This window comes from Poecilia latipinna, unplaced genomic scaffold, assembly GCF_001443285.1.
Source record: "Poecilia latipinna isolate Pla-1442-1.1 unplaced genomic scaffold, P_latipinna-1.0 Scaffold2427, whole genome shotgun sequence".
In the NCBI taxonomy this organism is placed as follows: domain Eukaryota; kingdom Metazoa; phylum Chordata; class Actinopteri; order Cyprinodontiformes; family Poeciliidae; genus Poecilia; species Poecilia latipinna.
Genome location: NW_015115043.1, coordinates 35,877 through 47,776, shown reverse-complemented (window position 1 = coordinate 47,776; position 11,900 = coordinate 35,877). Strand labels below are relative to the sequence as shown.

Below are 11,900 nucleotides of genomic sequence, written 5' to 3'. Positions count from 1 at the left end.
ACGTTTAGTGATATTTTCACAGTTGCGGTCTCGACTGGTCTTGAAATAAAATGCCGAGTCCTCAGAGCCCGAGACCGAGACAAGACTGAGACCAAATGCGTTCGAGTCCGAGACGAGACCGAGACCATCAAAAAATGGTCTTAAGACCGGTCTCGAGACCAAGACCAACTTCGAGTACCACAACACTGCATCTAACCCTATTAAAAATGTTCACAAAATAACTGAAAACTGAAGTCATTCGTGAAAAATAGGTACAAGAAAACTGCACATCTTTGGAACCAGAGAAATAACTTGACAGGAATAAAAACTTTTATGCCTTGTTAAATTAAATGTAAGCAGGAGTCAATGAAGAGGCAGAGAGAAAAAAAATCATAATTCTCATAAGAACTGTTTCTGTATGTATGTTTGGAAAAAATGGCTTGGAAATGTCATCTCTGTTGTCAAAGGATTGTTGTTCATATGGCAGAATTCACTTTGAAGCCAACAGAAATTAGACAATTTCTCCTTCAAATCTGCAGAAAGTCTTGTTTCTTTGTTGCTTTTTCACATTTCTATTCTTCCAGCCTCTTCTGAACTCACTTTGTTTCCATCAACCTGCACTGGTGCAATATCCATGTTTGCCATGAGGCCATTTCATTCAGCTATACGGCTGGACTTTGGTTTTAGTATTCATGAAAAGTTGTATTTGCTTCTTGAGATCCCCGCTATGTGTGCAGAGCAAACGGGGCTGGAAATACATGGGTGACCCAGGAGAAAAACCTTAAGATCTCACAGGATGTGAGATTTAGATAACTTGGTGTGTTGGTGTTTGCACCGAAGCTCACATTTTTAGATTATCATAAAATTGTGTAACCTGAATGGAGGCATGTGGCGACACAGGCGCGATGATGAAAATTGTTATTCATGCAGCAAAGAAGTTGAAGTCACAGACAAAAACAACGAGATTCTCGCTGTTTTTCTCTTGCTGGTATATTTATACCGGGTGAGGATCGAGAGGAGCACTTAGCAGGAGGCGCGGCTAACCAAGGTGTGAGGAGAGAGCAACTAATTAGGACAAACCACAGGTCAGAAATAAGAAAACAAAAACATAAAACTCAACACTAAAAACATAGAAACCCTAATAAAACTTAGTTTTATTTATATAGCGCCAATTCACAACAAATATTGTCATTTTACAAAAAAGAAGTCATTTCAGTTCAGACTCAGACAGTCCATTTAGTTATCAAACATCAAGTTCAGTTCATGGTTCAAATGAGTTTAATGTGTTTTCTATCAGATTGCATTGACTCAGTAGCTGCATCTGCTTTTCAAATGTGCACAAATCTTTGTCTTTATCCTGCTAATGTTGAAAAAACTCAACTTTGTTATTGCAATGTTTCCATTAAATAAGGAATTCAATTAAAATGACAGGTGAATACGGTTGTTCACGCGATAAATCATAAAAAGTCATGGCGCCAGTGTTCATCATCTATCAACCATCAAAGGAGACGTTAGTGTTTGATTCAGAGCAACAAACCTCTGATGCTTTTGAGCAGCTATATCAGCTGCGTTTGGGGAAACTGTAGTCAGTGATTTTACAGAAGAACTGTGGATTTGACATGTTCGAATTACAACTTTTTCTGAGCCAGCTGCACATTGTGCAAAAAAACCAAACTAAAATAAACCATCATCCTCCAACCCAACCACTTCCTGTCGTCTTCTTTGTCATTTCCGTCAGAAGTAGCATCTGGTTGTTGACCGCATGACTCGTTTGATGCGAAAAAAGTGTTTCCATTGCAGTTTTGTGAAATTCTATTTCAATATGGCCGAAAAACCGCATCATGTTTCCACTAAGCAAATTTGTTTTTGTAAATTCAATTTGTTCAGTTTTATGGTCATTGGAAACAGAGCTGCAGATCTGCAACATTCATTTCTCCTGGACTTGGTGACAGTAGATAATCGTTTGCGTTTTGTGGATTTTTGCAGCAATTCCTCAGACTGAGCATGCATGTAGCGACAGTGGAGATAAAAAACTCCCCTGTAACAGGAAGAAAGCTCCAGCAGAACCAGAACCTGCGGTTTAAGGAGACAGAATAGATTGTGCAAAAACAAAACAGAAGCTCTGATCCTGCAGATGTTTTGTGATAAACATGTCTGTAATCCAAGCTCCATAAATCAAACGTTTTGCAACCTTACCAAAGCCTGATGGCAATCATTTAAAGGTAATAGCGGATATTATTTTTTTATTCCTAAACAATACTTCAGGAATAAATAACCGTGTTATTTGCAGCAGGCGTTTTGCAAACATACAAGAATCACTTTGTAAATTTGCAACTAAAAGATTTTGTCTCAAGTCTTCAGAATCCAAAAGAAATAAACAGTTAATCATTTTAGCACATGTAACAATTTTTTTAGAAGTTACACTGAAGTGGGAAATAATTTTCTGCTTCACATCCAACCAAAACCTTTGTGCAGTTCCCAGCGGAGTCCGGCTAATTAAGGCACTAAATCAGTTATTCTGCAGGGTTGCATCTCTTTAATAATGAAACACATTCCTCTTAATCTGTCCCATAAAAAATTAACCTTTCAAATTACTCACCGTTTAATCTCTTTTATTCTTGCAATTGTTTCAAGAAATGTGAGTGATACACATCACTTACGTTTACCTACATTTCATTAAATACAAAACCTATAAAGAAAAAAGTAAATCTTTTAAATCTTGCTGAAGACATACGAATCCTGTCGAGGTAATGAGACATTTTTCATTCTTTCTAACAATAACAAAATATGTGAAGGTCTCATATAATAAAAGGAGCTTCATTTAATGGTTAATTACTCAATGGTTCATATTCTTTGACATGTTGGCTAGTTTTTTGTGATGTTTTTGAGTATTTAGTGAAGTTTGAGTCATCCTTGATAAAAGAAAACCAATTTTGTGTAAAAAGAATTCTGATAAACCTTTTAGCAACAAAACATGAATTAAAAACTGTTGTTTTTCCCAAGGTTACAACACAAACAACTTCTTGATTCACTTTAAACCTCATCTATCTCTCACACTGACTTCACGTTAATCATTTGTGGTGCGGTAAACATAAAGAAACACTGAAAGTTTAAACTGTAACCGTTTGTAAAGGCAACGTTTGAAACTGACTCATGCAATAATAAGCGAGAGGCAGCCATAAAAACAGCAGAGAAAAACTAAAAGTAATACGACCTTGTTCTCATGAAAAACTGGGAAATAAAATATTAAACTGAGAACGAAGCCACAGCGACTGAATCTGCTTTGTGTCGTCAAACGTTTTCATTTCAGTGAAACGTCTCTGGTTTAAATGTCCAATGCAGAACTTTAAAGGCAACTATTGCATGTTTTGATTATTACCGCTTTATGCACTGTGCAGTGGCTGCTGGAAAAGACAAGTGTTTTGTCGCTGACTTACTATTCAGAAACCAACTGTTGGTTGTGTAGGAGGCTCTACTTCTGCTTTTCAAAGATGTACCGTTGTATAATTCTGCATTTTTTGTCAGCCATTTTCACATGCAAGTGTAAACACTGAATTGGGGGCGTGGCCAGCAGCAGTGTATGGATTTAAAGTGACAAGACATCCTAAAACGGCTCAACATAAAAGGAGCTCAAAATAGGCAGAACTGCTCAGACTAACATCTCATTATCTAAGAATGATTGCATGCAAAGAAAATGTAAGGATCTTGTTTTATGTAGCCCATAGACTCGTCTTAACCTCTTTGAGGAAGCATAATAGGTCAATTTAAAGATCCTGATCTTTATAGGACAAAAAAAGACGACAGAAATGTCTGCCATGCTCAACTGGAGCATCTGTCCAGACAGATCCTCAACCCAACATAAACCTTTTTCTGAAGCCAACTGCAACACATTAACCATAATATGCGATGTAGTAGAACATGTTCATCACAGCCTTTGAAAGGGAGGAGAACCGACCAAGCTGGAAGAACTTTTAATTTTATGACAATAATCTGGACTGAGGTCTTCCAATGTCACTCAGATAAAACATGTCGAAACTCTTCTTTTTTGGGTCCATAGTTTCAAATATTTGATCAGCTGGTGAGCAGTTTGTTTTATCTTAAAAGTGATTTTCAAAAAGTTTTCTTCTTTTCTCCCAAACGCTGTATTTCTGTGAGACACCTGGAGAAAACCCAATTTCCTCTCCCTTTACAGCCGTAAATGAAAGCACGCCTGCAGCCACCGCTCTGTGATTTGAACGTTTTGAGACCTTATCGATGGCATGAACCTGCTGTAAATTGCTGTTGCCACTTTCTGGCAGTTGAGCGTGGAGCAAGCAGCGTCACTCGTCTTCGCTCTCGGTGTCTGTCTGGTTCATCAAATCTTCCCTGCAATCACTTCGTTTTACGCCTCAGAAAACAAAAGGCTGTCAGAAACAGAAGTAATAATAGTAATAATTACGTTTGGAGTCATCTCTGAGGTTGTTCAAAATCCAAAGTGAAGCCTTCTCTTCAAAATATTCATCTGAAAACTCTGATAAATGGACTCACTTTTTGGTCAAAGAAATGGTTCGTCTTTTAATTATTTTAGCTTTTCAGCTCCTGAGCAACTTGGTTTTTGATTTATTTTACTTTAAATTAAATCGTAAGGAAACAGAGTCTCCCAGTTTGTTGATTTAAATCTTCCTTCATCTTCAACCCCATAAAACTGTTCAAATTTTACCAATAATCCATCAAATTTTAAGGCCAAAGTCATGAAGGTTGTTATATAAACAATAAAGAAATCTCAAAATCTTATGTGTGGGATTAACAGCTCAACCTCATCTTTACGTATTAATAAAACATGATTGATTGATTGATTTGATGCTGAGCTTATTTCAGTGTGATTTAAGACAGGAGAAATCATGTTTTTGTTAAATTCAAGATTATGAGAAAAAAAAATCTGAATTCTGAAAAAAGTCAGATTTCACAGATTAAAGTTGGAATTCAGATTAAAGTCAGATTTCAGATTAAAGTCAGATTTCACAGATTAAATTCAGATTTCACAGATTACAGTCAGATTTCACAGATTAAACTCATACTTACAGATTACAGTCAGGTTTCACATATTAAAGTCAGAATTCTCAGATTAAAGTCAAAATTATGAGGAAAAAGTCTGAATTTTGAGAAAAGTCAGAATTTACAGATTAAAATCAGAATACATGGATTAAATCAGCATTGACATATTAAAGTCAGAATTCTCAGATTAAATTGAGGATTCTGAGGGGAAAAGAGTCAGATTATTTTTCCAGTGGCCCTAATCCTCCTTTGTATCGTAATAACCGGAGGATATAATTGGAAGAATCTCAGCTGTGAGTCATAATGACTCCTAAACTCATGCATGAACTGATGTGAGTCTTAATTGTTTTTGCCCAGTGGAGGCCTTCGTTATTAGAGTAGCTTGTTTTATTATGTCAGCTCTGGTTTGTGGAGCTTCGACTTCCCTTATAAACACTGGATGTAAATCACTGCTGGATTAATACAAGTCTATTAATTGTTCGTCTTTTTTGCATTTAAAACCACATGGACACCAGTGTCTGAAATATTCTGTTTTCACAAAGTTTTCCACCTCAAACGTTACATTTAAGTGGCTGGGGGGTTTTGCTGTTGTTTTTTTTACCAGCAATAGTTGCTCTCACAAGCATCTGCTGATCTCTGAAGGCACCAACTGCAAATTGCAGAGAGTGGAGATAATTGTTTGTTGAGGCCAGGATTGAAGCCGTCGTGTCGTTCTAGGAAATCTGGCTGAGCTAATTAAATATTCCCCGAGTGAGCTCAGCGCCCTCCCGCCTGCACGGCGTTAGAATCCAGGCAGATGTAAACAAACAAAGGAGGCATTTCTGGGGCGTTTTCAGACGTCTGTAAAGCATTTTATTATGAAATCCTGCTCTGGAAACAAACTAACACTATCGTTCAGTCGTTAAATCCATCTCTAAATATCCTAAACAAACGTTTGAGTCAAATATAAATCCTTGACAGCCTCTCGTCTATATTTAACTCCAACTCTTTGAGAACCTCCCAAAGTAAAAATAGCTGTATGATCAAACAGATTGCACTGAAAGAACAGAAACAGCTTCACAGTACAGGAGATGCTGCTTAAAGCTCTGTGTGAAATACTCGTCCGTTTCCTCAAATCTTCTTCTTGTTTTGAGATGTTTGCGATTACAAATGTTAATCTGAACTGTGTAAAAGTAAAATATTATAATGCTGACTTTTTATTTGCTAATAATAGATTTTTAATAAGCTTAAAGATGCTACAGTTATCTTTTTAAAACAGGTATGCACAATATATTTGCATCACATAGAACAATATTAGTTATTTTTTAACACAAAGGCATCAGTCTGATCAGTGGAACTGGGCTGGTATTAACAGCTGTTTATTTCCTTTTGGTTGCCGTTTGTGTTTCAGGATGGGGAAATCACATGTAAAAGTTTGGACATGTCGAATTTGTTCATGTTTTTTTGGTGTCTGGAAAATTAGCTGTTTCAAAAACCTTCGAAATGTAAAAGTTACAAATCAGCAGGCACTTCACTGTTACTTAGCAACCGCAGCGAAGCCCAGCCTGCCTGTCACCTAGCAACCCAAGTGGAACTCCAGCACATTTTATCAGTTAGTTTTACTGCTGTACAATGGCTGCTGGAAAAGACAAGTGTTTTGTTGTTGCCTAACTATTCAGAAACCACTTGCTGCATTTTTATTGGTTATGCAGGAGGCTCAACTTCTGCTTTTCAAAGATGCACGGTTGTATAATTGTGCATCTGTTCGCAGCCATTTTCACATGCGAGTGTAAACGTTGAGTTAGGGGACGTGGCCAGCAGATTATTTGGTTTTAAAGATGCATTAAAACGGCTCAAAATAGGCAGAACTGAGACTAAAATCTCATTATCTAAAATGATGTTGTGCAAAAAAAGTAAAGTTTTCTGTAGCCTAACCTGTTGAAGGAAGCATAATAGGTCACATTTAAATCTTTACTTTCTTTGTATACGTCTTCAAAACTATCTGGGAGTTTTGTATTCATTGGTTATTTTGATTAATTTAAACTATTTTCAGCCTAATTTTGTTCTGTCTGAAAAATACCAATGATAAAACAGTTTAATAAACAAATAATTCACAGCTAATGCTGATGATGCATCTCAGGGAACATTTTCACCTATTCCTGCTGTGTTCTCACAATAAAATGAGAGAAAACATTTAAAACACCTCCAGGCTGAACGATGTTTGACTCCGGTGTATATCTGCGTGGATCGGCCTTTTTGAGGGTGATAGTTGTGGCTGTGAAGGGAAGCGCGGCGAGCTGCTCTCCTGTGGCTCAGACCTGTCTGAGCAACGCTCAGCCTGATCCCCTCTGCTCCTCCTCTGCAGGTAGACTCCAGGGAGTCTCCCACGCATCTCACACTTAGATGCAGGCTCTCATTCTTTGGTGGGGGGGTTGTTGTTACCATGGTGACCTCCAGAGGAAGCTTGTTATCTGTAAAGGTCTATCCTTTTTGTACATTTCTGCTGACTCCCACTGTCACCGCTTACTTTAAGAGTGGAGTGTGCAGCGAGTTTCTCTCCTGACGAAGATTCAGCAGGAAGTTCAGTCATAGTTCAAGTCAGAAGGTCCTTTTGTTGTTTTATAACCGCCATTAATATATATATATATTTTTTGGTTATTGATTGTTTCAAGTTTATATTATTTTTAAATGAAACATTATGTATTAAGTAACATTTACAAGAAAATACGTGTGATTATAGCTAAGCGGCTAATTTCCATCTCTAGTCCCATTGGCAGGCTGATGGATATGATTTTAATAATAATAATAAGAAGAAGCAGCAGCCTCAAACAACTGCATAAAAAACTCTTCATAATGGAGAAAGGAGGGCAATTAGACAGTTGTTCGCAATTTGTAGTTTATATTTTTTCAATGACTTTCACTTTAAGTTGAATAGAACTAGCTGAACAGCACTAAAAATAGTGTATAGAGTGAAGCTACGCTAAGCTAAACAGGCTAATTGTGAGAATTAAAGGGAGCAATTAAACACCCGTTTATAATTTGTCGTCTATAATGAGCCAATAATTTTCACTTTAAGTTGATAAGTTCAATAGAGTTAGCTTAACGGCGCTAAAAATAGAGTTGTATACAATTAAGCTATGCTAATTTAGCAGGCTAATTGTGAGTAGAAAGGGGAGTATATTAAACACCTGTTTGTAATTTGTAGTCTATAATGGTTAAATAATTTGCACTTTAAGTTGATAAGTAGAGTTAGCTTAACGGTGCTAAAAAATACAGTTATGATTAAGCTACGCTAAGCTAAACAGGCTAATTGTGAGTAAATTAGCCTGTACCCTAAGCCGCTATAACAAAATCTACTGCACAGACATGATAAACAGATCCATGTGTATTGTCTGGTTAAATATTTCGTTGTAATCAAAGACTGCAGTGCATTTAGATTAAACTGCCATTTTACTGTGGCACCTTCTACACTCTGCGGTCACTTTTTGCCTTTCTGCTGCTGTAATTTCTTCTGAATGGCACATAAGGGTTTCCTGGAAGCAGATTAGTAAAGTGAAGTCTCAAGTTCACTCAGAAACCTTATTTGTCACGGCCCTCTTTCCTCTTGATCATGTAGAGGAAGAGAGCCGGGCTTCTGAAGGCTCTGAAAGGGGGCGATCGACACGCAGGAGAAGCTAATTAATGTGGTGTTAATAAAGCTTCCGGTGTGCTCTGAATGCAGAACGACCCGAGAGCGCCTCGGCTCGTTTCAAGCCTCATTCATCTGTCAAACTCAGCCGGGAACAAAGGGAGAAGCAACAAAAGGTAACGTCGAGAAAGTGTTAAACAGCACAGTTAATATCATTTTCCTCTCGCCTGTTTCAGCTGGATGCTGATCGAGATGAGGAGGAGGTTTTCTGCAACATCAGCATGACTTTGGATAACAAGCTGTTTCCCTCTAAAGAGCCCGCCGCCGGTAAGATCAGCTTTTTATTCATTAGCAGTGACATGCGGTAATTATGAAAGACTTGTGAGGACGCGTAAAACGCTCTGTTCAAACTGAAATAAAGACATTAGTGCACTTAAAGTATTAAGTCACCATTTCCATGGCAGAAAGTGGCTGGTAAAGCTGCAGGAACTTATTACTGCCGTAGATTATTCTTCTTTTTAATCCTGTTACAGTGAAAATAACTGAAGTTGGAGAAAATGAAAATGGTTTAGAAAAAAATAATACATTATATAGTCAACAATTGTGAAAACCAGTAACATTTTGTTTCATTTTGCTAAATACTGTCATTAAAATCATCAATGCACATCAAACATGTTTCATTTCTTATGGTTCAAAAGCAACTCTAAATAGTGAGCATAATGTGGAAAGACTTCATTTGTTAGAAAACATAATGCATAACAACAACTACGTTAAGACAAGTTAGGAGTTAAAAGCAGAGTTTGAACATTGTTCAGTCATCCAAAACTGGAAAGGCGACGGCAATGCAGTCTGCAAAAACATGGCCGCCTACCAAAATGTAAAGCTGTGTGGGTTTCTCCACCATCACTGTTAGGCAGATTTGAGAAGTAACTAGTTACATTTACTTGAGTAACTTTTCTCTACACTGTACTTTTTACTTTAGTAATTTTATTATGAAGTATTTTTACTCTTACTTGAGTAAAATTTCTGGACTTTTCTACCCACTGAATGAAAAACAAACATGTTTTTACCAGACACAGACTCACACCTGCAGTTTTATTAAAGTTTCGTAAGTTTGTTAATGAAAGAAACTGATTTGGAAAAACATTTCATTTTGCCTGATTTTGTTATTTTTTGTTACTTACATGAATTATTGCCACTTTTGTCCTTAAAACACCAACATTTCCAGTTAACTTTACGTTTTGGTCCATCTGATTGTGTAATTTTTAAATATTAAATGATTGATCATTTGATCAGTTACTCAGTACTTGGTTAATACTTTTTTAACCAAATGCTTTTTCACTCTTTCTTGAGTAATTTCTTGGACGTCTACTTTTTACTTCTACTTGAGTAAAAATATGTTGAAGTACTGCTACTCTTGCTTGCTTTGGGTACTCCACCCATCTCTACTTTTAGGTTGTCTGGTCTCTTCAAATTGTCCTAAATTGGATTTTTCCCCAAACATGTGACCCGTATCCAACTTTTTTATGGCCCAGTTCTGATCTTCATCCAGCTTTTATGTCATTGATGTGAGACATGAATCATAATTCTGCAGCAGCAGAAGCCAGACGCTGTAAATCTGGACGTAAACAATGGCTGAAAATAATTATTAATTTATGAAAGAAGTCTGTGTCACTGAAGCACATCTCGTCACAATCAAACCGCTCTTCGCTCTGACTTCACTTCTCTGCAGAAGCTGCGATCAATGCGCCACAAAAGGCCGTTGCTTTTAGTCGTTCTTTCTTTTATTAGCTTCGTTATGATCTTGCCGGCTCCCATTGCTGAATAACTTCAAACAGATCCATAGATGGCGGCGTCCATCATTACTTCTGTAGACAGCGCGCTGCTTTTTACAGACAAACACTGCAAAAACACAAAATCTTACCAAAGAATATCTGATCTAGTTTCTAGTGCAAATATCTTGTTACACTTAAAATAAGACAAAACTAACTCACAAGTAAACTTTTCAGCAAGATATAGGAGCTTGTTTTAAGTCAATCATTCCTTAATATTGATTAAAAAGTTCTATTGGCAGATAAACTAACTCATAAGACATTTTTTTCCATGTAACAAATGAAATAATCTACCAATGGAATAGGTATTTTTTAATCAATATTAAGGAATTATTTATTTAAAAACAAGCTCCTATATCTTGCTGAAAGGTAACATATTAGTTAGTTTTGTCCTATGTCAAGTCTACTAAGATATTTGCACTAGACAATAGGTCAAAAATACAGTTTTGCAGTGTAATTCTTCTGTAAACAGAAGTCTGACTGCTTCAGCCTGGTCTGAATTACCTTTAATAAAATGTTTAAATATTTACTAGACATCCAGATGGAACTATAAAAACATCCCACTTAAAGAAAAAATCTTGGATCTTGGAAATTTAGTATTTATTTGCCGAAAATGAGAAATAGTCAAAATAACAAAAAGATGCAGCCCTTTCAGACCTCAAATAATGCAAAGAAAACAAGTTTATATTCATTTAGAAACAATAATACTAATGTTTTAATCAGGAAGAGTTCAGAAAAAAATATTTGGAGGAATAAAAATGAGGTTTTCAACGGCGTTCAGTGCAGAGGGCTGTTCATTTTTACAGAGCTGTACTGTTCAGCTTCACCAAGAGGCCCACATTCAGCGGAGGAAAGAAAAGGCGCCATCGCCCACAGACTTCCTGGTTAACGCAGCCAGATTGAGAGAGTTAGCAGCTCTGTGAGAAACACAGACTGAGGTTGAAACTTCACACCCTGCAGGTTGTTATGTAAAACCTGATGAGCAGCTGCTCACAGCGCTGATCCGAAAGGTGCGACCAGTCGGTGCTCAGTCGGCGCTCTGAAGGCGTTTCTGTGCTGATTTCATGGCTGATGCGTTTCATAAGACGGTTAGCTAAAGGAGACGGACGAGGGCTTTGAGTCGGCAGGATGAAACCATCGCTGAGGGTTTCATAACGGATCATTTCACTGGACAATCTTTATGGTTCAGGTCAAAATGTTTAAAATAGTCGATTATTATTATATTACTTATTTATTTATGAATTCAGGGAAGTTGTTTTGTTTGTTAGGAGGATCATTTTGTGTACAGGTTTTGTTACAAACTAACAATTTAGTTTATTTATTTAGTGGATTCCCAAGTGTCCATCCATCCATCCAACTGTCCATCCATCCATCCATCTATCCATCCATCCATCCATCCGATTATCAGTCCATCCATCCATCCGATTATCAGTCCATCCATCCATCCG

The 11,900-nt window shown here is 37.1% G+C and overlaps 1 protein-coding gene across 1 annotated transcript in view; it reads left to right on the top strand.

Annotated features, from left to right (window-relative positions):
* Nucleotides 1–11,900, top strand: part of LOC106937734 (adenylate kinase isoenzyme 5) — a gene marked incomplete at its 5' end in the record, with an annotated part of 82,111 nt that overhangs the window by 40,827 nt on the left and 29,384 nt on the right. Inside the window, one exon of the mRNA XM_015019391.1 lies at nucleotides 8,857–8,947. Coding sequence (XP_014874877.1) covers nucleotides 8,857–8,947 — 91 coding nt within the window. The remainder of the gene's footprint in view (nucleotides 1–8,856; nucleotides 8,948–11,900) is intronic.